Raw genomic sequence first — 27,245 nt, forward strand, 5'->3', positions numbered from 1 at the left:
ACACACAGAGAGTCATGTTTGCGATTTGACTGCATAACCCTGGGCGGTGTTGATAGTTATCTGTCAACTTTGTGTTTTGTTGTGGAGTATCATTGGTGCTCCACTGCGTTGTCAGGTGATTGATTTGGGGTCTTAGACAACAAGCAGTTGCCATATGTTTCACGTTATGCAATGACAGTGACAGAGTGACTTTTTGCAGCTAAAACAAGCTAGCCCCACTAGCCTGCTCGATCGGTTCAGTCAAACTTCTTTAGGTCTCTGCTGAGAAGTTACGCGCTCGACAGGTGTCTGCCATTCGCAGCTCGTAAATCCTCTCCGCTAGTTTTCCAGCTTAATTTTTGTGCTTCAAATGGCTTTGGTAACAACGTTAAGACGGCTGGTTCAGAATAGTCTACGTGAATATTCGAGGAAGGCGTCGGCAGTAACCTGGCCTACGAAACAAAGGAGTTTTTCCATCGGCACTCAGCCTCTCAGGTAGGTTATTTTACTAAAACACCTACTATTAACAGGACTCCCTAACCTGGTGATGGATTGAGCCGCACGCCAAACTCCAGTCAAAAAATGTGCAATTTATTGGGGCTCTTCTTTCCAGCGCATTCCTGGCATGCAAAATCATGTAGAAAAGAATGTCCCTTTCACAGAGCAGGGTGTTTTGTGTCGTGCTGTTTCAAAACATTTGAAACTAGGCTCATGTTGTTTTTCAAAACGACAAAGCAGAAACACTTAAATTCCAGCCTAGCGGTGGGCCATTTACTTTAAGTCAGTTTAAATGGACAAGCGGGGAGAAAGCAAAGGAGAGGAAAGTCTACGTGCTTTTAGGTCTCAGGAGAACTAATTTGCAACTTAAATGTGCCAATATTCCAATATGTGTTGAAATACTGAGGGGCGAAATGTGTAGTAAAATATATGTGAGTGTGTAATTGGGTTGATGAGGCAAGATGAGTCTTAATATTAGTTCCTAGAAAAAGTGGTGCTTGAAGTCAAAGTGATTAAGAACACCACACGTGTGCAGCTGATGTTTTTAGGAGCAGGCTGAAGCCTCACGTGTCCCCAAGGTGAAAGTGAGCCATCTTCCCACTCAGGTACAAGGCTCTTACCACAGCTGGGCTTCCCAGTGCCAGCCACCCTGTTGGAGCGCACCATGACTGTTGACCTTGTGCTTAGGTTGAAGGTTTTTTTTTTTTTTCTCCAGGCTTGCCTTAAACTGACTGACACTGTCCTTGTGTCCTCACGTCGCCCTCCCTTAACTAACCAGTTTAACGTGATTGATGCCAAGTGCGAGTGTGTTTGTCCTGAGAGGTCGTGCAGTGCAGGGCCCTTTCAGGAAAGAGCATGAACAAGGTTTTGTTTTTAAAGCGGATTATAGGGGGCTTGTGCGTTAAATCTATGTCGTAGGTACGTCATTACCCCAAACCCCTCTGAAACTACATCGTAACCTGACATGCACTTTCCTTGAAATCTCAGACCATAAAGGACTTATAAATGGGAAATTTTAGAAAGTAAAGCGATCGATTGCATTTTATATATTTGTGCCATATCCATCTATCCATCCATCCATCCATCCTCAAAAGTGTCAAAACAGCAGGGCCATTTAAAAGCAGGAAAGTCCATCACAGGATTTTCAGACACACTGGGCACAGCCACTATGTCAGTACAGAACATCCTGAAAAGGAATGAAACCTCTTGCACTGAGCTACATGTATTACATGGATTGGCTTGTCCAAGGATGGCAACAATAAGGCTTGGAGAACAGCGAGAGGTCATACTGCAATTTGCACTCATCAGCTGTAAAAATCTGAAAGCCTGAATGGAATTTGCAGAACGAGCAGAAGTCTACAAAAAGTTATTGTTTAAGATAAGATAAGATAAGATAAGATAGAACTTTATTAATCCCTCGGGTGGGTTCCTCTGGGAAATTCGACTTCCAAAAAGCACAGCAACGACCGAAGTTACAGTTACAGAATTGTTACCGTATTTCCCGGACTACAAAGCGCACCTGAATATTAGCCGCACAAGCTAAAATCAGGGGAAAATCCTGTTTTGTACATACATTAGCCGCACCTGACCAAAAGCCGCAGGTGTTTCAATGTTGACTTATCATATGTAAGAGAATATGCACAAAGGGAATTGTCAGGAAAGAGATGGCTGTTTGGAGACATCACTTTTATTAATATTTTGAAAAACAAGTTATGGGTACATATTTGCACATGTAGTACATAACAGTAGCCTACAGCACACCAGAAAAATAGATTCGGCCTACCTTTTAGGCTCAGGTGCAGTGACACAGCTTTAACAAGAAGAAAAGTCAGTCATTCACCACCATCTTTCTCTTCTTCCTGCGCACTAAAACCACCAAAGTCCTCTTCTCCAGTGTCGGATACAAACAGGCTCAGGATGGCTTCGTCATCCACTCTTCTTCTCTCCTTCGTTGTCACTTTCAAAACCAAAGAAATCCTCATTGTCAGTGTCAGAGTCGAACACCCTCAGAAGGGCCGTGGCGGTGTCCTCCTCTTCATCATGCAGCAGTCCAGCCCTTCAAAATCCGTTGGTGATCGTGGATGTTTTCACACTTTTCCACGCTGTCAGAATCCACCGGTGGAGTTGGGCATAACTTGCTTTTTGGGCATAACTTGCAAGTTTATCGCCGCTCATCATCCACGCCTCCCGCTGAATGCGTAGCGCTACTTTGAAGTTTGTTTTTCGCGCTACTTCGTACGGCACTACGTTGCCTGGCGGACGGACATGTGACTAACATACCACTCTTGAACCCCGATCCTTCCGCCAGGCAACGTAGTGCCGTACAACAGCGGAACACACAAAACAAATCGTCTTACGATATGACAAAAATCACGGACAATCCATAGAAAAGCCGCACCTGACTAAAAGCCGCAGGGTTCAAAGCTTGTGCAAAAAGTAGCGGCTTATAGCCCGACATTTACGGTATATATATATATACACACACACACACACACACACATATATATAAATACAGAGACAAATATAAATAAAATATACAAAGGGGATAAATAGAATAAATAGGAATAAAAAATACAAGTGAATTGCACATTTCAAGTATTGAGTCTATTGCACTGTTGACTATTTACAAAAAGTATTGCACAAGGTATTGTACAGTGAGGTGCAGAGGCACTACAGCTTAGTTGTTCCCCCCTCCTTTGTCCTCCTGTCTCCCCTCCCTCTCCCCTCCAGAGAGGAGTTAAACAGTTTGATGGCGTGTGGGACAAAGGAGTTTTTAAGTCTGTTAGTTCTTGTCTTGGGGAGAAGCAACCTGTCACTGAACAGACTCTTCTGATTGTTTATGGCCGTGTGCAGAGGATGCCCAGCATTGTCCATAATGTCCAGCAGTTTCTTTAGTGTCCTTTTCTCTGCCACTGTCACCAGAGTGTCCAGCTTCATGCCGACCACAGAGCTAGCCCTCCTGATCAGTTTCTCCAGCCTGGATGAGTCCTTCTTTGCTGTGCTGCTCCCCCAGCACACCACAGCATAGAAAAGTACTCCAGCAACCACCGACTGGTAAAACATCCTCAGGAGCTTCCTGCAGATGTTAAAAGACCTCAGCCTCCTGAGGAAGTACAGTCGGCTTTGGGCTTTTTTATACAGGTGCTCTGTGTTGCATGACCAGTCCAGTTTATTGTCCACCCACAGCCCGAGGTACTTGTACTTGTTGACCACCTCCACCTCCTCCCCCTCTATCTGAACCGGCAGTGGACCTTCTCTGGACCTCCCGAAGTCCACAACCAGTTCCTTAGTCTTTGAGGTGTTGAGTTGCAGGTGGTTTGTGTGACTCCATGCGACAAAGTTCCTCACCAGACTTCTGTACTCCTCTTCCTGATCATCCCAGATACACCCCATGATGGCCGTGTCATCTGCAAACTTCTGAATATGGCATAATTCAGAGTTGTAGCAGAAGTCAGAGGTGTACAGGGTGAAGAGAAGAGGGGACAGCACAGTTCCCTGTGGTGCTCCTGTGCTGCTGACCACTGTGTCAGACGTGATGTCCTTCAGCCTGACGTACTGTGGTCTGTCGGTGAGGTAGTCGGAGATCCAAGCCACCAGGCAGGGGTCCACCTCCATCCTGTTCAGTTTTTCCTGAAGCATACAGGGCCGGATGGTATTAAAGGCACTGGAAAAGTCAAGAAACAGTATCCTGACCGTGCCTTTTCCCCCATCCAGGTGTGAGTGGGCTCTGTGTAGGAGGTACAGGATGGCATCCTCCACTCCGACACCCGCCTTGTATGCAAACTGTAGTGGGTCCTGGGCATGTTGTACCTGTGGTCGGAGGAAGTTGAGGAAGAGCCGCTCTAGAGTCTTCATAAGATGTGATGTCAGTGCCACCGGTCGGAAGTCATTCAGCTCATTGGGCCGGTTCTTTTTGGGGACCGGGACGATGCAGGATGTCTTCCATAGGGCGGGCACTCTCCCCAGTCGCAGACTGAGGTTGAAGACTCGTTGTAGCGGCTCCCCAAGTTCAGCAGCACATGTCTTTAGCATCCTTGCCAGTTTACAGAGAGCTAATCTGGAGAAGTCCTTTATTAAGAGAGGACTTTAACCAGATCTTAACCTAAATTAACCCACACTTCACCTCCCGAAGAGAAGCATGAAGGGAGAAATTGGTATGATGTTGGGAATTTAATTGCAACAAAATAAAAGCATTAAGCTATCTGTCATTTAAAAAAATTGTAGGAATATGAGAAATGGGTGTACTGATTTATTGATTTTTCACTCAGGTTCTTGTGTAACTTGAAGTACCCCAGTCTTTTCTCCCTGTCTCTTCCTTAAGAACGGCTTCTTTGTGACAGCCACATTTACACTGAGAGCTTTTGTGATGAGGCTTCATTGGACAGTAGATGGATGAAGGTCCATCTATCAGGTCCTGTGTCAGTTACAAGGTCTGGACTGAAAATGAGTGAGAGAGCAGCCAAAGCAAACTTTGAAAGACCTTCAGAAAATCTGAAGAACTGCTGTGAAAATGACAAGTCTGGCTCCTTGGAAGCAAAATAAAATAAACATGGAGGGTAGCTTAAGACTTTTACACAGAACTGTAATTAGATTGGTTGCAGCAGATGGCCGCCCTCCCTCAGCCTCCTACTTCCTACTGTCACCAACTGCTTGCTCATAGGGGGTCGTCTGATTGTTGGGGTTTTCTGTATTATTTTAGGGTCTTTACTATATAACCTTGAGGAAACTGTTACTGTGTTTTGGTGATATATAAATAAAATGGAATTGATTGTAAATAGCAGAGAATAAAAGTGCTGATTTCATGCACACAAGTCTTCAGTGCACAGCACACATATACCCCCCACCATGCAGAAGAAAGGTGGTTAAAGAGAGCTAGACAAGCTTATTTCAGGATGACTTAATGAGCTTCACTATGGACCAGTATAATGTAAATGATGAGTATTTACTCATTATCGAATAATGAAATTATAAGTTTAGAAATTAGCATAATAGGTTGACCTCAGTGTTGGCATCCGGTATCAGTTTTTAGACTAAAACTTGGGACTTGGCAAAGTTTGTGCTGTAGTTTTCTCTTAGAGTGATAGACAGGAAAATTCATTTGTACGTGTTATTTTTAGGTCCCTGCTGTTCCTTCATTGTGGCCTTATGCTGTAAATGTAGTTAAATATTGGATATCATGGGATAGACCCCGCAACCCTGAAAATGATAACCAGAGAAGGATGGATGGTTAAACAAGTTCATGATCTCTTTGTGTGTTTCTTTACTCTTATTCTTTAGGATGCAGGTGGGCGGAGCTTGTATGATGCAGTTTACATGAGATGAAATTTTAGGGATCTCATTATCTGTAGCTGTTGGTCATAATATGAGTCTCCACCACAGTAACAGTATATGACAGAAAATAAGGAACAGTAGATGTTCTCTTTAGGGCACTGAGGCATCTTTTGACTTGAATGTAACTATCAGTAGTGGCCACCAGAGGGCAGTGACCTCTGGCAGTTGGACTGTGCAGTGCTATGTAGGGGAAACTGGATAACGTACGTAAAATACGTAAAACCTGTAAGTTTATCAGTCCAACAGTTGGGTTCCAGTGTTCCTGTCAATCAAACTAAGGTCATGGTTTTTTTTGTCTCAGATCGGACAACAAGGTGACGATCAACTTCATCAACCGAGACGGGGAGAAGATCACAGTGAAGGGATTGCCTGGAGATTCTCTGCTAGACGTTGTCATCAATGAAGACCTCGACTTTGATGGTTTTGGTACGCACAGAGCGAGTTTCACAGGCCTGGACTTATCAGAGAGCTGCATGTATGTGCGTGAGCTACTTCTCATCCATTGTGTGGAGTTCTAAAGGTGTGTGTGTGTTGTAGGAGCGTGCGAGGGAACACTGGCGTGCTCCACATGCCATCTGATCTTTGATGAGGAGATGTATAAGAAGCTGGGGCCCATCACAGACGAGGAAATGGACATGCTAGACTTAGCCTACGGCCTGACTGACACGTAAGGAAGCACACGTGAACACTCACAAGGCCACTGTGCTAAACTGTCATTACACTGATTTTAATTGATGTGATAGTTTATCGACACTCTGCTTATATAACTGCAAGGCCATGTTTTAAATAGTGTTTGGAGAACGTGGATCTTGGCTATGTCAGCTTTTGTGTGATTCATTCTTTCTTTTTGTGTTAATTGAAGGCAAGTGATTGGATAAATGATTAGAGGCTGAAGCTTTTATCACAGTAGTCCTACAGCCTGGCTGATGCAGAAGAATCAGTTCTGGTGGATTTGTCAGGGCTGATCAGTTAATCATTGAGAGACAAAGGACTAAACATGAGAGCTTTCTTTCACTTGGGATATCAGCTTTATTTGCAAACAATGTTGGACACTGTTGTTAAAGCAGCTTTCAGTTTCAAAGCAAATGGCACATTCATGGCTGTCTAAAAATGAGAAGCATCCTTCATCAGACTTGAATTTAACATGCTTCTCATCTCCCCTCCCCTTTGCAGATCTCGTCTGGGTTGCCAGATCTGCTTGACGAAGTCTCTGGAGGGAATGGTAGCCAGGGTTCCAGAGAGTGTAGCCGACATCCGACAGACCAAAGATGGATCATCTTAACAGGAAACATGTGGCTGAGAACATGAGTGTAGAAAGTGAGGGTACAACACATGCGCACAGAGACGATGGTAGGTGGAATCTGTCAGTACTGCTGTGGGCTGCCATAGAACTCTTTCCCACTTTCTTTTAATAATAAAGTCATAGCCTACTAAAGTGAGCTCTCAAAAACCAGGAAGCTCAAGTATGCAACTTTGACTTTCAAATTAATTTTTTTATAGAATGTAAACCTGCAGTACGCAAGATTTTTTAGACTAACAAGGCTGTAATGCTCGGCTTACAGGAGAAACCTGCAGCCCTTAGTGTGGAATCAAAATATTTATGAGATATAAACTGCTGTCTGTTCTGTTTATTTGAATCACTGCCTGGGGAAAATAAAAAATAAAAACGTTACTTACTTGTTGTACCTTTTCTTCCTGCCCAACTTCCTAATTGTGACTAAATTTACAATGTGAGCTCACGTTTATATCTCAGCACAGAGCTGGACCTTCTGGAAATGTACACACTTCCTCACATGAACAGTTAGTCATGTTGGCGGAGGACCCAAACTGCCAAAAGAAATGTGACTTGGTATGTAAAATCATGTAGAATCATAAACCTCCCATATCACACTTTGACTGATTTCAGTTCAAAGTGTCAGGTATTTAAAAAAAAAAAAAATTATGCCAATTTTGTCAGTTTTTCTAAACACTTTAATAGTTTTGTTGCATTTACTGGAATTCTTTTTTTTTTTTTTTCGGAACTTTTTGATTTTGGTATTTTTGGACTTCCATAAATGTCGACTCAACAAGGCTGAAGGAAAAGGTGGTACGCCTCACTGAAATGTTCATGTATTGAACAACAAGAAGTTCAACACCTTACAGATTTCTTCTGCTGTCCCCTGAAAAATGTTTATTTTTGATCAGATTCTTCATGTAACCTTAACAATTTCATCTTGTTTGTGTACACACAACCATCTGCGTTAAACAATGAAAGAAAAATAATAAAACTTCCTCTTTCTAACAGCGTGCTGAACTGTTGGTTCTTTAATGTCACGTTAAATGTGCTGTTTGTACAAAGAAAAAAGGACAAAGGGATCCATTCCCATGAAATCTCCCCAAATTAAAGCAGTAAGCACACAATTAATTTCAGCTCATTTTATTTGCATATGCAAAAGTATAGTGACAGCGTATAAATACATGTACATATATAACAAGGAGGCAGTAGACAATATTAGGAAGCAACAGTCCTGTGGCCTGTTTCGGTGTTTTAAGCTGCATAAGATGTAAAGCTCATAAAACATGATTAATTTCAATCAGTACAGGCTTATGTGAACAGCATTGTTGGCAACAAAAACAAAACAAGAAGCTCTAAATGTTGCTGCTGCAGTCGTCAGTATCACAGCAGGCTGATGTGAGTGTTAATGCCAAGAAGCATTAGAAATGAACTGCTCAGCTGACTGTAATCAGAAACGTCTCCATGTTAATATTTATCCAAACACTACATCTGTTCACTAAAAAGCATTAACGCTGGAAAATAGTTAAGCTGCTAACAGTCGACATGATCCCGAGCAATGCTTGATTTCTGGGGAGCATTCTTCACATATACAGGATATACACGTACGGTTTGTTTAAATATACTGAATGATGTCATGCTTTTATACCTTTCCAACATGTCACAAACTAGTCTACCTACACATTTACGATACTTCTGAGTATTGTAAACAACTGAGCTGAAGCCAAACTACCGATCAACACACAGACTGAGCTGTAGTTCAGAACCAGACTATTAAAACGTAGAGGCAAAGTCACAGTGTGTACCCAGGCTGCATTTACACTATTTATAATATGACTATTAATTTCAATAAACATGATTGTACCACCTGCTTTCTGCAAAACTGTGGTTGAAGTAACATGTGATACCAAATACTGCATGTTGCCCATAATCTGTTTAGGCTGCTTGGGTGGGACTTGAACCAAAACAACACAGTTTTTCTGAGCTGCAGTTAACCAGAAGGCATTTCTCTGAGTGAGTCTTTGTTCATTATGAAGAAGGCAATGCCAGGTGTGTTTTAGATTGGCAGGTTTTAACTTTGGCCTGATGTACATTGGAAAAAATAAAAAAAAATCAAGACAAATTTTTCTGCTTTGATCAGAATGAATGTTATTTGAGCTTATTGGTTATACATTAGAACACTTTTTGCATGTGTAAACCCAGCCTTTAGGACATTTAAGCAAAGGGTTAGGGGGAGATTCACTTTACTTTATTGGCATTAAGCACTAAGCAAAAACTCAAACACACTTTTACTTTTTGCTCCATGTCCACCTTAGCCAACAGATTACATTTCATGTGGTGTTCCAGATAGCAAAATGCTCCCAGTGACACCAAAGCCTTAGTGTGTGATGACGGAGTTCATTTTAAGGTTATGATACGACCACTGTGCTGAAACTGAAATGCTCTGTTTGTTCCACTTGTTGGAGCGATGCTGTACTTCAGTTTGTTTTCACCAACTCATCAAACGTAGGATTCTTCAGCAAACAGGAGCTGGTCAAAGTCTGGCTCTGCTGTGGGATCGCTGCATCTCTTCACCCACTCCCTGCGGCTCTCCACCAGGGCAAGCGCCACCTGGTGGCTGCTCTGGGGATTGCTTTGGGGGTGAGAGGAGAAGCAGTCCCGCACTGCTTTGGTGGCACAGGGGGAGAGGCAGTAACGGGCCTCTGATGTGCCTCCTTGTGAATCCACCCCGGACACTTTCAACCCCGGGTCACTGGGCAACCTTGCCCGGGTGAAGGTGGCGGCTCGGTCCACAACTTGACGTCCCGGTTCGGAGCCGCGGCGCTGATATAGCTGGGCGTTGTGGTCCTGCTCTGTGGATTGAGACTTGGGTCGCTTGAATAGGGACAGTGATGGCCCCCCGTGCTTGTAAAACACAGACGGCAATGGCTTGGTTTGGCTGCCTGAGATCAGGTTTGCAGCTCCTTTCTCACCTGCTTTTCCTTTTTCTGGTTTCCCAGGTGTGAGCGACTTATCAGAAGGCCCTCCCTGGGTGGAGACAAAGGTAGATCACATAAACAACTGTTGGAAGTTTTAGTTCTTGAGCTTTGAGAGCTAATGTAGTCCAGAGAATCTAACCTCTAAGGTTCATCTATTCATCATTCAGGCTCTTCTAACTCCATCTTACAGTCTTTATACAGTAAGGGGAGCTGGTTCAGGCAAGTTTCTGAGGGAATATTGCTTCCATCTGTTACTTGGTCAGCTTTAGGTCAAACAGTCCAAAAAAGTTTCTAATATTATCAATACTCGTAATAATGCAATACAACAGGGATATAAATAAAATTGAACTGAATTATGGCAAACCTTGACGTGGACAAAACTGTTGGTAACTTTCCATTATAGAAAGAAAAACCCACAACAGTCACTGCAATAACTTGAAAAGGACACAAGCAGTATCCATTCATCCAGAGTAATAATTCATATTGGTTTACTGAAAATTAACCGCTCCAGCGGTCTCAGGTTTGAAGGGTGCACGTTAAACTTTAGTCACAGGAACATCAAGCTGTGTGGAGTTTTATAGCCTTTAACCACAATTCAAAAGTGGTCCACACATCAGGGGTGTCAGTGGTGTTCGGATAAAGTTCAGCAGAGGATAAAGTCTAGGCTAGGTGAGGTGTTATCCAAATAAATGTTCCAGCTATCTGGCACCAGAAACACTAGTTTGTCTCATTCATGTCACCAGTGTAATACAGCACTTCATTTTTGTATTAAGCTGCCACCTGTCACACAAAACAGCTCCCCCAAAAAGGTTTTGGACAAAGTGAATGGTTGCCTGTAGGTCAGTGGTGTGAGACGTTTACATGGTGGGCCACATACAGCCCGCTTTGATCTTAAGTGGGCCGGACAACTGAAACGCTGCTTTCTGTCAGTGTAAAGAAGTCACATATTTAACTGTTTTTCTGCATCATAAAGAGAAAGCTGCTGTCAGAAAGGAAGACCTGTCAGCATAACTATTTGGACTTAAATTGTAAGAATTAAATGTGTAAAATTACAGAAAAGGTTCTCTTAGCTGATCGCCCAGACTGTCCAGTTTTTTTTGTCTTGTTATTTTTTTAACTGTAGTCATAAAAAAAACCCAGACGTTTCTATAGTAGAAGGTGAAAAACAGAAACTTTTCTGTCATTTAATTGTTTATTGCTTAATGACTTTGTGTAGTATGAATGTTCATAAATTATAAGTCCAAGATTTCTGCTTGTGCTTGCTTGTGATGTGCCATGGCTCTGTGCTACATGCAGACATTTCTGCATCTCTGCCATTCAAAGACACTTTGCATATAGTTTATTTTATATAACATTCAGTACAGAACTCTACATTTTCAAGAAAGCAATTTTGTATTCAGTGTTTTCATAAAAGCCTTATTTTTATGCATTTATTAGGGAGAACACACGTGAGGTTTAAGGCCTGGACAAGTTTAAACCTTTTGTCCTCCACAATGGAAAAGTGCCTAATTGTTTGACACTCCTACTGTAGGGTTGTCAGAACAAATAACTAAACTGCTAGTGCTAGTGCTGCTAATGGTAAGCATATACTTGGCTTTGGTTCTCTGGATCGAAACTTCAATTCCATTCAATTAAATTTTATTTATACAGCACCAAATCACAACAACAGTTGGTTCAAGGTGCTTTGTATTGTAAGGTAGACCCTATAATAATGCAACAGAGAAAACCCAACAATCATATGACCCCCTATGAGCAAGCACTTTGGCGACAGTGGGAAGGAAAAACTCCCTTTTAACAGGAAGAAACCTCCGGCAGAACCAGGCTCAGGGAAGGGCGGGGCCATCCGCTGTGACCGGTTGGGGTAAGAGAAGGAAAACAGGATAAAGACATGAAACTTGAAATGAGGATCCATTTTTTAAAGTGTTACCTTCCTTAATCACAACTTTTTACAGGCAAGCAGTCCACACAGCAGAACTAAAGTCAAAATACTTGCTATTGCCATGTTTCACAGCTCACTAACAGCATCTGGTTGATACTGCCCTCTGGTGGTGTGTTGTTGCAGTGCATTACACAATACCTTCTGGGGTAGCAGTTAAACAGTGGGCGTAGATGTTTTTAGATCTTTTTCCCTCAAGAAACATTCCTAATTAGAGGCCACATTTCAAATGAGAGAGCGAGATCTTAATGATTTGCCTGGATACATTTAAAGGTACAAAGTACAGCCGGAACTTCATTCACTACCTCTTTAACAAACTATGTTTAAAAAAAAAAAACCCACTTATGTTAAACTATGTTTAATGTCCAGAAGGATTTTTAGGACATTAAATCACACGGGTTGATTCTTCACATTTTTTGATTGCATAAATTCATTTTGAAATTCTGGTAGGAAAGGAAGGGTGTGTGACTTGAACACAAAGGTTCCCTGGTCAACTACTGGAAGAGGATAAGGAACTGTAATCCACTGGAAGAGGTCAAATGTCACTGACCAAAAGCAATTCAAAACAAAGGCATATGATTGAACACAACATTTAAATGGGACTGCATTTAAATGTTTTGTTTTGAATATGATATGGGATGAAAATGTGGATTTGAATGATTTTACACCCAAACTGCGGTTTTACATAAAAACATCACATACCACTGCTTCACTTACTGCAGTCTTGTCCTCTTCTTGCTTCTCCAAGTTGTCTTGTTGGGTGAGTGAAAGTCTCCGGTCTTTCTTCAGCCATGAATTTGGGTGGAGACCCCTACAGCCCATTAATGTCCCCCAGCTGACGGGTTCTTTGGGTGGGGAATTTTTGGGGCAAATCTCCTGCTCTGCATGTTCAGTGGAGGCCAGTACAGAGCTGATGGTGAGGGGTGTAGAAGGGACAGAGGTGGAAAGAGATCCAGAGGAGGAGTTGGATGGCAGATACGTCTTTTTTGGGTAAAGGCCCCTTCTGGTTGCCCAGGTCTGGTCACCACTTAGGGAGTCTAGAGAATCAGGGGAGGAGCGGGTTGGTGCAGGGGAGGTGGGGGTGGATGAGAGGCTGGAGGAGCTGGCTTCCAACCCAGACTCACCTCCATACCTCCTATTTTGAACTCTGGAGTACATTCTGGTGACTGTGTGGTTGCTAGGCTCCTTGGAAAGCTCTTCCTCACCGTCTTCATCCTCACCAGTGACACCATCTGTGCTGGCTGATGCGCATGGCCGAAACTTGGCCACATATGCTATAGCTGGTTCTGAACGCCGCCGCTGCATGTTCTGACCCTCTAGGGACAGCGACTCCAGGGTGGAAGAGGTGTCCACAGTTGCTGCATCCTGCCTGGGGCTGGAGAGGTCTAGTTCCTGTCTTCTGTGTCTTCCCAGTGGATTGAGACCTGGTTCTGGTGCAGTATCCTGGTCGTAATCACTGAATGTGAGGATGGAGTCCAAGCTGCCTTGTAGGGGTTTAGGCTGGAGGCACCTTCTGTTGCAAAGGCCTGGTGAGCCACCACTGCTGTTGTCTAACTCATTCTCGAGACTGTCATAGGATGAATCGGTCAGAGGGTAAATCCAGGATTCTGATAATCCCCAGGAAAATTATGGATAATTGGATAAGAAGAAGAAAAGAGAAGGAGGACACACTATAAGAGATGTATGTAGGTGGGTGGAAAACAAGAAGCATAAACAATATTGTTAAATACTCTATGCAGTGATGTTTTTGTTTTCTGAGACCTTTATAGAAACCACAAAGTCCTTTGTTCTTGACTGTCTGTGAAGACATTTGTTCACCTTTATCTTAATTCACCTTAATTTACCAAATCTGTACTTGCACTCCTCAGTGAAACTGGAATATACTTCTCGAAACAGAACAAAAGTTCGTGAGAGCTACAGAGGGAGGAGAGTAATATTTGCTGAATATAAGACACAAAGATACAACGTTACTAGCCTAACTTAAAACCTTTGTGAGCCTCTCACAAAAGCATCTTCATGTTGTTATTCAACACTGTGCACACAACGGTTAGCAACATCACAAAGCACTTCCATGTACTTTGTACAAAAATCTTTAGTATTTGATCATAAAATAAATAACATTACACACCGAAACAGCTTTTAAAATACAGCTGTTAATGGAATTCGGATTAAAAGTGCTAGATAATGCTACAATACATTGTTTAGGGTTTTAGGGTCTGTTTCTTTTCTTTGACTTTAATAAATACCTGTAGACTCACATGGCATGCAGTAAAACCAACACAAGAGCACTGTGTGCTGACAGGTATGCTCTTAAACACAGATTTCAGGTTTATATTAGCAGACTCATTTGTAATGAAGTAACTCTTCTTTGAATAAATGTATTGGTCTACCTGATCAAGTAGCATTTATTTTGGGCAAGCAAGGCAATTAGTGCTTGTCCAGTGAAATCTAAAGATAGACCTCAATTAAAAAGTACTAAGTGAAAGCAGTTTATCTCCTTTCTTCTCAAACAGAACTCTGCTCGGTTCTCAGGATGTTTGCATCTATCCTTTGAAATACTGTCATCTTGTGGCCACAATTGGTTATAATCTTTTGAACATAGCACATCCCTCTTAGCAGTAACTTGATGATTGTCTGTAGCTGATTCATTTAGTGGACATCTGTAAATTGTAGCTACATCAAAATAACCTGGTTTACACTCCCTCAAATGGGCTCGGCACTCCTTCTTTAAATATTTATACCATGTCTATGTCATGAGGAACTTGTATGAGTATACAATGCATAAATGTATCAATTCAAATGCCATTAGACACACTTTATCCGTCAAATAATAGCACTCTTACCAATTAAGACTGTAGACATTTTAAACAAGCATTCAAGCATTCAGTGGCAACACAATTATTCAGGGTGATGAATTAGACATAAAGATAACAGAAAGTTCATTAAAGGCTCTCCAACTTGTGAGAGTTTAGCCTTGAGCAAACATTTGTCTCATTTGTTTGGGTACCTGTTCCCATCTCCTCACTGTTGAGTCTCTGTGGAGGCCCTCCGAACAGGGAGGAGGGATCCTCTCTGAGAATCTCCTGACAGTGTTCAATCATGAACTTCACCAACTTACAAACCTACAGGCAGAGAAAAGTGGATACTAAGCCAGTGTAGTAACATAGGTCGGAATGCCAGTCTTCAAGGCTGCGTGAAAGCACTTTAAGCATTTACAGTAAGCCAATTATCTGAGCAGCTACTTGATGTTACAAAACTTCATACTATGTGGAACATTTCTCAGACTTTGCTCCGTTCCCGTCCCAAAAACAAGAAGTCAAACTGGTTGGAAATGAGAGCTTTCAGCCTCTATGAAGCAGACATTCCAGTAAGAAAACCTTGAAGGTGTTTAGTGTTATGCTGCTCTGACTAACACAAAAACAACTTTCAGTTGACTGTTTAATCAACTTAATACGTTCTGTAACTAACATAGTAAAGACTTGAACGTGGGTTCATTTATCCTAGTCTCCATTAGGAAGATATTTTCCCCCAGACCAGCAGATCTGAAGTGGCAACTTCTCTGCTCTTTGTCACTGTTTTTGTTGTCTGCAGGTAAAAATAATGTTTTCCTTGTGAGTGAACTGTGAAGCTGCCCAGACTGATGTATTTAATTATGTTGCACTGATCCTACGAGTCAAAGTCATCATAGGAGTGACAAACTCTGTCTGAGGTTTGGGTCAATTTGCAAAGATGTTAAATTGATATTTCACCTTAGAGAAATTTTTTTGAACAGGGCCTTGAGGAGAGACTCAGTATGGCACAATTGCATTCATTTAGCAAAACTTTGCTAACAAAAATTCTGATGTGATGCTGTTGATCTTCCACACTCACCTTCTTGGTTCCTTCTCCCTCCACCTCAGGGCTACACGGCACTCCAGGTGGCCAGAGCATGCTGGGAGCAATGCACACTGACAGATTAAAAGTAGTCATTTGGTTCTCCTGGGCATTGCCTTGGATACCGTGAAGAACAGCCAGCAGGTAGCGTAGCAGGAGTGCGTTCTCTTTGGGCAGCCGGCAAATCATCCTTCAGGGAGACAAAACAGTGATTGTGTAAAATGTGTTTTAGCTCCTGTGATTAATGTTCAAGCAGTACAGAGCGTGTTGTATGTTACCTCTGTACATCTTGCACCTGCTCCTCCTCCTCCTCCTCTTCTTCCAGCACCTCCATCCAGTCTTCATGGAGCTCACAGCTCAACAAGCTGCCCGGGATGCTGCGCAGGAAATCCTAAAGACAAGCATGCACCAACAGTAAAAGAAGAAAGAACATATCAATCGTGAAAGGAACAATTTTTTGTTCCACATAAGAAACCCTTTTGCTCCTCCCTGAGCCTGGTTGTGCCGGAGTTTCTTCCTGTTAAGATGGAGATCTTCCTTCCCACTGTCGCCAAGTGCTTGCTCATATGGGTCCTGTGATTGTTGGGGTTTTCTCTTTATTATTGTGGGGTCTTTATAACATAAAGCCTCTTAAGTTGACTGTTGTTATTTGGCACTAACGAGCTCAAGCCTTTATAACATTACATAATCACACATTCTGATTACAGTTCTGAAGAGTTCATACAGATCATACATCCAATCCACGACAACCTGTTTCTCAACCGAATAATTGGGTCATTTTAGATCAAAAAGAGGAGTGATCTGAAGTGTCAAACTTGGATCTCCAAGGGCCAAAACCATGCACTCTGAATATACTTAGAAGGAGCTTACCACACAACAAACTCACAGCAAACAGTTTCAAAACCCTTTAAAAAAAAAAAATCAATAAAAGAAGGGCAATTTAAGAAAATTGCAATACACCCTGATGCAAAAAACCATAATGACATTTTATTCTGATCTTGTGGATACATATCTACCTGTATCACCCTAAACCCTCGAGGGTTGGTGTCCTGCAACTTTTCCATGGCTGTATCCCAATTCAGGGTCTGCAGCCTTAAAGGCCTCATTTTAAGGCCGATTACGTCACAGTGGCGCGCCGAAGGCTGTCCCAGTTCAAAGGCTGCTCGAAATGCGGCCCTCAAATGCGTCCTTCATTTCCCTGAATTTTAAGGCTGTGGCAGTGTAGACTTCGTGGCCCAACATATTCCACAATTCATAGCGCGGCAGTCGGTGTGGATAATTTTGTGGAGCGGCCGAAGAGTAAACTGTGAAAAGTAAGTACTAATAATAATAATGGATTGGATTTATATAGCGCTTTTCAAGGCACCCAAAGCGCTTTACAATGCCACTATTCATTCACTCTCACATTCATACACTGGTGGAGGCAAGCTATGGTTGTAGCCACAGCTGCCCTGGGGCAGACTGACAGAAGCGAGGCTGCCATATCGCGCCATCGGCCCCTCTGGCCAACACCAGTAGGCAAGTAGGGTAAAGTGTCTTGCCCAAGGACACAACGACCTGGACAGAGAGCCCAGGGATCGAACCGACGACCTTCCGGTTACAGATGCGATTCCCAACCCCCTGAGCCACGGTCGCCCCAAGTACTGAATATTATGTCACTTATTTATGTGCAAATGTTTAATAATGAAGAACATTAAAACATTACTGTTGGCCACATGTCGGCAAACTTATTTGCCATTAGCGATGTTTGTACGTTCAGCTTTTACTTGCTTTTAAAGCCTTTAAAATATAATAATACAATAGCTGACCTTAATCTTACAGAGAATGTGATGATTTTGTGGATAATTAAAGTCAGTGATATATCCACAAACACAACAAGCTGAAAGTCAGTGATGCTGCTCGGTTTGCAGTCCTGAATATCACGGCACAAGTACGATTCACTGCACTGTTAATGTTAGCTATGTTATATTGCTGCCTCTGTTCGGTGGTGTCGAGCCAAACGGACTTAAATGTGTGTTTGAACGAGCTGACGGTTCATTCGTCAAGCTGAAAGAAAGATGCTTTAATCAGAGGAGTCACACATGTGTCCACTGTACCATCTGGGAACTCTTCTTGTTTAGCACTCGTAATAACACAAACACTAAATCCTCCTGTTTGTAGCAGTGTGTACACCTGAGACTGTCACCTGTCTGTCTGTCCTGCACTCTCTCTCTTTTTCTTTCTCTCTGATTGTGGAATAAAAGTATGAACATGTATTTATAAGTCACACTTGTGTTTGAATCCTGCAGCTTATCACACATTTGATTTCCATGTGTGACAACTGCAAGTGTCCAGAGTGAGGACAGACTGAGGGACCCACTGCTGCACATCATCTGTGAGGCTTTGCACCCCTGATACATACTGAAGGAACAACATTTGTCTCTTATGTATAATACATCTATATATACACTGTCAAAGATACTTGAGTGTCTTTGAGTGAAGATTTAAGGTGTTAGGACTTATGAATAGCTGCAACTTGAATCTTTACTGAAGCTCAGTATTTGACACAGAGTTCACTCACATGAATTTCACTCACATGTGCTGTACCAGTGTACCTCCACATGTGATGTGACAATAGAAGTGATTTGATTTGAGAGTTCAAACTCACTGCTGCAATAACTAATAATGATTAATATAATAACTATAATATTGGCCATATCATATTTACACTGACTTTAGTCTCATGAACAACATTAACTATTTGTTATTTACTAGCTAATCTTATATGATTGTTCAGTACAGATATGAAGCCCAACAATCATGTTTTACAGTCCTGTGGTCTCAGCCTCAGATACTTATTAAATCACACAAAGCTCTTGTAGAAACAAACAAACAAATGAACAAAATATGTTCTCCTTCATTTCTGTCAACCACACGTTTCCAGCTATCATGGTTGCTAGGCAACCTGGGCAGCGCGACGGAGGCTAGACCGTCCCATTTCACAAGCCTCACACTTCCGTCTTTGAGTACGCGGCCCTTGAGGACCGTTGAGGCTGCGTACTTTAAGGCTGCAGACCCTGAATATACAGCCCATGTGTCCCTGTTGATGAATCTAACTGCACATTCAAATTAAACTTGTCTCTATCAGTTGAGATGTGAAGATGTGATGGGGTAATAGAAACGTAGCTGTAGTTGAGAGTTTTTCTTTTGTGCTAAATGTACTTGAATTGAAATCACTATCGACTGCTTTGTTGTCAAGCTGTGTAAGCTAGCCAGTTAGCTTGTAGGTGCTGTGGAGATGACGCAGGCTACAGGAGCACCGATTGTATAGATGTAGATAAGAACCTATAGGTGGTTTAGGGCATTCTGCAAATTAATCATCCTTTAGTGAGTTGAGCGCCTTAGGAAACAAATCCACATTGTAATCTTGAGTGTGCCCGTTGGCTCATGTGACAATGTATTCAGTCCTGTGCTATGTTGTTGTTGCAACAGATACATATTCCCAAGTCTGAAATTGTACAACAGCACAACAGTGAAAAAGACATTCAGATTAATTGATGGGAGTGCATGTATGAAGAACTTTTGTTCCTGAATCCAGTAGGTTCTGGTTGGTCTGTTTAAGTCGGAGTAAAAAAGTCCTCTTACATAAAGTAGAGAAATTATTACAAGAAATTATTCAGTGTTAATTGGAAGTAACAATTAACACTGAATAACACAGAATTATTTCGAATTAACACTGAATGCGCTGTGTGAAGACGTTGTCGAGTTTAAGCACTCATGCACAGAGGCTCTGTTATCCCTCCAGATTAAACAAGATTATAGTCTAGATTATATTAACAAGCGTACTATGCTCCTCTGCTATGAACAGGCTGTCCTGCAGCTGCGTACACTACAAAGATGCAGAAGAAGCTGATTAATGCCGTCTTAACAGATGTGGGTCAGTAAGCGTCAGAGATTCACATACACAAAGAGCACACCATGGTGCTGTAAACCAATCTCCCACCTTAAAGACTCCAGCTATGATGAAGATGTGGTCTCGCGTCAGAGGAAGCTGAGATTCTCCAGCATCCAGAGCATCCCGCAGCTCCCTGACAGCTCGGGCGCCTGCCGGCCGACGGAAAATCCCACGTGTCCACGAACCCTCGTGGTACAGAAACGTCAACATGTCCTGTGAGAGAGAAGAGATAAAAATTAGAGAGGGCATCCTTGTTTATTTTTTTAAAGGTACAGTGTGTAAAATCTCACCACTAGATGTCAGTAAATTGCAGATTGCTGTCAGCTGTTATTTCTCCCTTCCGAATTCAAGTGCATAATCCAGCCAGCCTGGTTGTTGTGGGACAAACAAGTCAGGCCATGGTTCTGTACTGAGTGTAGGGTATAAGTCCATTGTTTGCCCCAGCTAGCAATATGCTGGTGTTCATTTCTATTCACTCTGAAGGAACGTGCAGAATTTCATAAAAGGAGTTCAATACAAGTTGATGAGCTAGTGAAGCTCATTTCTTTGACACAAAGCAAATAAACTCACAGGATGTGAGAATCAAACTGTTTATCTGAGCAAAACCATAATTTTTTAGGACACTTTTTAAAAAAGTTTTTAAATTTGAGGTTATTGAGTTATTGAGCTGTATACCTACTTTGCCAAGATGAGGAAAAAGGCCCAAACTCAAAGCCAGTGAAAATATGCAGCCAATGCTTAAAAATAAGCTCTTTTATTGCACAAACCAAGTCCAAAGAATTGTCTTTAGACCTCCGAGATCTGGGGAAGTTCCCAATAAGCACAGAGGCCTCCATGATCCATAAATGGAAGAAGTTTGGAACCAGGAAGACTCTTCTTAAATCTGGCCACTCTGAGAGATAAGGGTAGAAAAGCCTTAGTCAGACAGGTGACCAAGAACTCGATGGTAACTATGACAAAGCTCCAGCTCTGTGGAGAGAGGAGAGCCATCCAGGAGAACAACCACCTTTGCATCCATCAGTGTAGATTAGCGAGATGGAAGCACGTGATAGCTGGCCTGGAGTTTGCCAAAAGGCACCTGAGAGACACTCAAACTATGAGAAACAAAGTTTTCTGGTCTGATGAACTCTTTAACCTGAATGCCAAGTGTCATGTCTGGAAGAAACCAGGCACTGCCCATCACCAGGTCAATACCATCCCTAAAGTGAAGCACGGTGGTTTCAGTAACATGCTGTGGGAATATGTTTATAGCAGCAGGGTCGAGGGAAAGATGAATGCAGCAATGCACAGAGACATTCTTGATGATAACCTGCTTCAGAAAACCAGAGCACTCTGGACCTTAGACTGGGGAAAAGCTTCATCTTGCAACAGGACAACAACCTAAGCACACAGCCATAACAAAGGAGTGGCTTTGGGACCACTCTGTGAATGTCCTTGAGCGCCCAGAGCTCAGACTTGAATCCAACTGAACAACTCTGGAGAGCTCTGAAAATAGCTGTGTACTGACACTACCCATCCAACCTGATGGAGCTTGAGAGGTTCTGCAAAGAAAAATGGGAAAACTGCCCAAAAATAAGTGTCAAAGATTGTATCAACAGGTTAAAATTTCAGGTTAATATTTACATTCATGCTGATCTGTAAGATGTCAATAAAAACGTCCATGAACCAAATGAAATGTGTGCTTTCTGTCACTCAGTGCACACGCTCACCATGACTGGCTTTGGCAGAGTGTCCCCTGCACAAACGGAGCTGAGTGGCTGGCCGAACAAACAGCCTCGTGCAGTGCTGAGGGACAGCTCATTCAGGTTCGAGGAAGAGCCTCGCCAGAAGGCCCAGGCGATGAGCGAGCGCCTCCTTTTGAATGGCTTCCCAGAGAAATCTGAAGAGATGACAGCAGCCCAGAAAGCATGAAATTGTAATGCTCTAATTTTTATTTTGAATTTCTTTAACACAGAATGGATGATTTTACCTGTGTGCTGTTGTGGCGGCTCAACAGGTCGAGGCTTGAGGATGAACTGAAACTGCTTGTACACCTGCAGCTGCTCTGCCTTCAGTCTGTCTGCAGGTGGAGCAGCAGCATCCCTGCCTCCTCCCTGAGAGTATCTCACATGACTCATGTGGATGCTGAAGGGAAACTCATGACCTAAGAGAGAGAGAAGAAGAGACAATAGTGCTCCCTGAAGGCTCAGTGTTGTTGCTATAAAACAAGATCACATTATGAGTGAGCACACACTCTCTCTGGAGCTACATCACACTCGTCTCCAGGGATGAAAGGTACTAGTGTGCCTAAAAAAAACCATCTCACCCCTGTGTCATGCACATGAAGATCAAAAGGAAGAGAATCACACAGCTGGTTCAGGAAACAAACTAAATACAGAAAAACAACTGACAGTCTGTTCAACTAGTGTGCCCCAAGCTCACCTACCAATTAGAGGATAAGGGGCGTTGTCCCTTTTGGAGAGGACCCACAGCTGGAAGTCTTTGATATTTCCCTAAAAATAGAAAAGAAAAAGAAAGATGAAGAGTCAAGGAGTCAGGAAAACAAAATACACAAAGGAGTCCTGAGAGAAAACCACAGCAGGCAGAGCAGAGATGCGTATTCTTTTTGACTTTTCACATGCTGTTTGTGTTCACACAACCGTGGGGTAAGTAAGAAAACACAGTACTGAGCTTCACTGGCTTTTTGCAAGGTCGGGCACTGTTTCTTTCATCAGATGGCCAAAGTGAGTATTATAAAATAGGTAAAGAGCCAAACACTGGACATTTGAATTGAAACATGACAACTTAATAATAATCAGAGGTGCGGTGCTGTGTATTAAGGTAAAAGAACACCGCTCATACTCAACTACAAACAAGCACATGGCTAAACGTTGGATTGACTTTATGAATAAAGTGTTTTTGGATTATTACTTACGATGATGCCAAACTGCTGCAGGGCCAGGCGGATCACCTCATTGGTTGAATCTGAGTTGCTGACTGGGATCGTTTTGGCCTAATTACAGGAAAAGCAGCACAGAAACACAGGAGATACTGATGAGGAGGATGAACAGAGCATCGCACTGCACTGCGAGTTGTAACAACACCCTACAGTTGTACTAGTATACACAAATAAATCAGCTGTAGGCCCTACAGTTTAAAACTTACAAGAGCAAATGTATTGATTCCTTTCCCGTACACCCTCACAGGTATGGTTTTTGGTTTTTCTATCTCTTTTTCTTCTTTTATACGACTGGAAAGGAAATAGTGCCTGTAAGAATAACTCTTTCTCTAACACACACAGTAAATACGATACTTTGTTGACACATGAAGGAAGTGTACCTCTTAAGGAGGGCGAGCCATTTCTCCTTCTGTTCTGCTGAGCTGAAGGGAAGCACAAACATCAAAAGAGCATCATGTATCACTGCAGACTGTGTGTGTGCGTTCATGTGCGTCAGTGAGTGGGTCATAATACTAACTGTTTTGCTTTTTTTAAGTACAGCAACTTGCAGCATTCTGCAGAATTTCAGGTTGCAGGTCACAAAGTCAAGCTTAGCTAGAATCTCAGCCTACCAGATCAGCTGATCTCAGTCCCAGCCCTTTCGCACATCCACTTCACGCAGGTAGGGTGTGATATTTAGTTGCTTTGGTCTGCACACAGTTGCCGCAGATCTGCAAACCACTTTGCAACCCACTGATCTATGTGTCTGTTCTGTGGGTCTTGCTGGTGCTCATGCCACACGCAAAATATGCAAACTACTGCAGACGGTGTTACTGCTTAATCCATGACTATAAAACTTTTACAGCCACAGTACACCCGCTGCTTCACAGTCTGTTGCTAACGTTCTCAGCAACCACTTCTAAGCCTGCTGTTAAGGCTCAGGTAGCTGCTGCAGTATTCACCTGAACGATAGGTGTCACCACACAGACAATACCAACACATAACCGCCGATATAGGAAAAGAGGAAATCCAAACTGAAAGCCAAGACATTGCAGAGTGCAGAAATAAGACCTAAACTGCGGCATGTCCCAGCAGTTGTGACGTCAAATTTGTCGCACAGCTCCAGGTGACAAGGGGTCAGCGGTGAGCATAAAAAACAGCCTTAGTCTTCCTTCAGAGTAGGATTCCTGCAATGACTTCAGGCAATGTGGTGTTACTTCTCTTGACAACATCAAGTTGATGTCTCCCAATTTTCTTTTTCTTTAGTGAAGATTTGATGCAAAACATAAAGGCGTTACCCTTTTTCTCTTTGCTAATGGGTTCTTCCAAGATTTCCTGGAGCAAAGCAACACTCCAAAACATACTCATTTAAACCCCACACCCCAAATTCTACAGATTCAAATAAGTCCAAGACATTTTGACTAACCCTGCTAACAAACAGAAGAACAAAGAAAAAGTGTCACATATCTAACAGAAAATTTACTTGCCCTTTGTTTCTGTCCTAACCAAGCTGACATGATTCAGGGTGCATCAAATCCTGCTTTGTAGCTCAATCAGCGCCTCTTGGCCTTTATTCTTACTCTGCTGCTCAAACTTCATCAGCTCCCTGGACATATAGATAACATCACCTGGCAACTGTGGCAAAGATCAGCATGTCTCTCTCTTCCAAGACACGTGGAAGCTCGAAACAAACAGAATGCTAAAGGCAAAAAAGTCTCTTCTTCCACTATTCAAATGTTTAAATTGTCACTTATATATATATATATATATATATATATATATATATATATATATATATATATATATATATATATATATATCGTGAACCTCAGTTCACGATGAAATACTTTTACTCCTCATCATAAAAGCAGGAATCAGAACTTCCTTTTGAAAATAATGGATAAGAACAAGGCCTGATGTGTTAATGGTTGCACGGTAGGATGTGACTGAGCTCTTTTGCCTCATCCTGTCTGTTTTCTGTTCCTTTGGCATTTAAGGTCAAGTTTACAGCATCAGCAGCATATTTTCTGTGGAAACATAAACACCTTCACAGCTGTTGACGTGAGGCAGCGTCAGCGTGAACAAAGTTTGTACAAATGTCGTTTCTGGGTCAACCACATCACAATGAGCCCATGTTAAGGACTTCTAAACACCTTGGTATAAAAGAAAATGTGTTAAAATAAGTACAATTCACCACCGTGTATGTGTGTGTGTGAATATTTGTGTCCGTATGAGTGCAGCATGTGTGTAGTACTGCTGTGCATCTTTGTGTGTGATACCTAAAGGTAGCGACACAGTTGCAGGTGGGCCACCCCATTACAAAGCTCCTCTCTGGGTTTGTGCTACCCTCACACACCTCGTCCATGCAGCCTGCCGTCCACATCTCACACACACGCACCTGGGCTTTCTGCTTGAAGTGGTTGGCTGACCTAGGAACAGAACACACACACACACACCTTACACTTAAACCTTACACCCAGGCATTAACCTAATTACCGTGTGAAGGACAGGAAGAACAGCCAAAATGTTCCTAATCTGCTTCACAGAAAGAAAAGAATACACACACACACACACGTCGGGTATTCATATCTTGTGGGACATCTAATTAACATAATGCTTTCCCTAGCCCCTTAGCCTAAGCCTAACACTTTGAGTCTCAAAAATGCCTTCAAACTTGTGGGGACCAGGATTTTGGGCTGTTGATCCACAAGTATAGTGAACTTCTAATTTCTGGTCCCCACAAAGATATGAATACATGCTCACACACAAACACGCACGCAAGCACACACACTTGTGCTTACTTAGCTTTGGCAACCACCAGAATGTCAGTAAAAAGGAAGAGGTGTCTGTCCTGAGTCTGCATCCCCGTCTTTAACTGAGCATGTCCTTGGAGAAGAAACGACCTATCAGAACTAGTCAGGAAGGACTGGATCAGCGGACACGTCTCTGGACACATGGGAACCAGGAAGCTTTCTCTGGAACATGAATAAATGGAACAGATTAACCTCAATACACTGCGACAACTTATGATACATCTCTTTCACTTAATCAGTGGGGTTCTCTATGAGTTTGGTGGTTTTTCCAGCAGCCCTTCACATTAAAAGCTTTGGCTCTGTTTAAACTAGAAGAACAGCAGCTTCTTCCTGCTCTGCTGCTATTCCAGCCAATAATATCAAATATTATGTGTTAATTGTCTGCTGTGGTTCAAAAGCGTGCAGTTTGGGTAATTGCACCAAGGTCGAAGACCATCAGCAGTACATCAAAGATGACAAGCAAGTGATGTCCTTCAAGGAGAAGCTGCTCAGTTACATGGCAGGCCCTCCCCAAATCACTTTACTCTGAAAGTTTTACTTGGGGAAGACACTAAACCTCAAGCTGCCTTGAATGCATCACAGTGTGAGGGTGCGTGAAGGTTCTATAGGCAAAACAGAAGTGCTTAGCTGAAGTAGAAAAGCATTGTATAAGTATCAATCCATTTATCAAGGGTGGAATTTCAAAGAAAAGTAAAGAACACCAGTTACAACAGTGAAATTCTCTCCACTCATTTCTTCTCACATTTAGTAATTTAATATGACTAAAGATCTTTACAAACAGAGCATATTTAAGCACTTTCACAAAATGCTAACAAACTTATGTAGCACTGTACTGTAATACTTTTAAACGATAACATTCAGAGTTCATATGTTGGTTTATAACATTTTTGAAAGTTGAAATGATCTCAGCATATCAGTGAGTTATACTATCAGATGAAAAACACAGCATTAATTTACATGATGATCTAAGTCACCTGTTAATCTTTCGAGGCACTCTCACAATAGTGTCACACTGTAGGACGCTACATCCTTCTTTTATATACAGTCTATCACTGCGACCCCATACAGAATCCAAAAGTAATTAATGTTTGCTTTTTTTCCCTTTTGAAATTAAATGTTAATTTTTAAGATAAACTGTATGTCATCTGATGGGAAAGGGGAGTAGGAACCATGAATTGTACTTGTTATTAACCTCTGGCTCTCTTCCACAGCGGTTCTCTTATCCTGTCCTCATTATCTCACCCCAACCGGTTGCAGCAGATGGCCGCACCTCCCTGAGCCTGGCTCTGCTGGAGGTTTCTTCCTGTTAAAAAGGAGTTTTTCCTTCCCACTGTTGCTGGAGTCGCTAGAGGAGGTCATATGACTGTTGGGTTTGGCCTTGAGGCGACTGCTGTTGTAATTTGGCGCTGTATAAATAAAATTGAATTGAATATAAATATTGTACCTGAGACAAAAGAGCAAACAGCCTTCACCTGAATGCTTCATGCCTCAGGAATGTTCTACTACAATAATTACTTTGATATGACCTGTGCTACCACTTCTTATTTAATAGAGTAACTTGTTTTTGAAGCAGCGTGACTCACTTATAATGCTAAGCAGCAGCTAACTCATTGGTCGAAACTTTTCTGTCTTGTAAGAAGATATTTGGAGGTTTACAACATTAGTTTATCTCAAAGCATCTTTGGACGTCCCTGTAGGTAATAAAAAAGAGTC

General features: G+C 42.3%; 2 protein-coding genes across 2 annotated transcripts in view; one reads left to right on the forward strand and one right to left on the reverse strand.

Annotated features, from left to right (window-relative positions):
- The first annotated feature begins 19 nt into the window (after positions 1 to 19).
- LOC146608592 (adrenodoxin-like) lies at positions 20 to 8,030 on the forward strand. Its single transcript, XM_085348008.1, has 4 exons — positions 20 to 474; positions 6,110 to 6,234; positions 6,346 to 6,475; positions 6,982 to 8,030. The coding sequence occupies exons 1-4, from the start codon at positions 350 to 352 to the stop codon at positions 7,088 to 7,090; spliced, it is 489 nt and encodes a 162-aa protein (XP_085204134.1). The 5' UTR covers positions 20 to 349; the 3' UTR covers positions 7,091 to 8,030.
- Positions 8,031 to 9,580: 1,550 nt separating this feature from the next.
- The window catches only part of LOC146608593 (rho GTPase-activating protein 20-like), a 29,199-nt gene continuing 11,534 nt past the window's right edge, over positions 9,581 to 27,245 (reverse strand). The window contains exons 3-16 of the mRNA XM_085348278.1: positions 25,521 to 25,694; positions 24,999 to 25,148; positions 23,121 to 23,162; positions 22,947 to 23,031; positions 22,717 to 22,794; positions 22,228 to 22,294; positions 21,772 to 21,945; positions 21,512 to 21,681; positions 19,851 to 20,015; positions 16,147 to 16,259; positions 15,866 to 16,058; positions 15,003 to 15,117; positions 12,698 to 13,602; positions 9,581 to 10,108 (exon numbers count right to left, since the gene is read on the reverse strand). Of these exons, the coding sequence (XP_085204404.1) occupies positions 9,581 to 10,108; positions 12,698 to 13,602; positions 15,003 to 15,117; positions 15,866 to 16,058; positions 16,147 to 16,259; positions 19,851 to 20,015; positions 21,512 to 21,681; positions 21,772 to 21,945; positions 22,228 to 22,294; positions 22,717 to 22,794; positions 22,947 to 23,031; positions 23,121 to 23,162; positions 24,999 to 25,148; positions 25,521 to 25,694 (2,959 nt within the window). The remainder of the gene's footprint in view (positions 10,109 to 12,697; positions 13,603 to 15,002; positions 15,118 to 15,865; positions 16,059 to 16,146; positions 16,260 to 19,850; positions 20,016 to 21,511; positions 21,682 to 21,771; positions 21,946 to 22,227; positions 22,295 to 22,716; positions 22,795 to 22,946; positions 23,032 to 23,120; positions 23,163 to 24,998; positions 25,149 to 25,520; positions 25,695 to 27,245) is intronic.

The sequence above is a fragment of the Diplotaxodon limnothrissa genome, linkage group LG23 (assembly GCF_057381915.1).
Source record: "Diplotaxodon limnothrissa isolate DT_005_m linkage group LG23, D_limnothrissa_male_GT1.1, whole genome shotgun sequence".
Taxonomy (NCBI): domain Eukaryota; kingdom Metazoa; phylum Chordata; class Actinopteri; order Cichliformes; family Cichlidae; genus Diplotaxodon; species Diplotaxodon limnothrissa.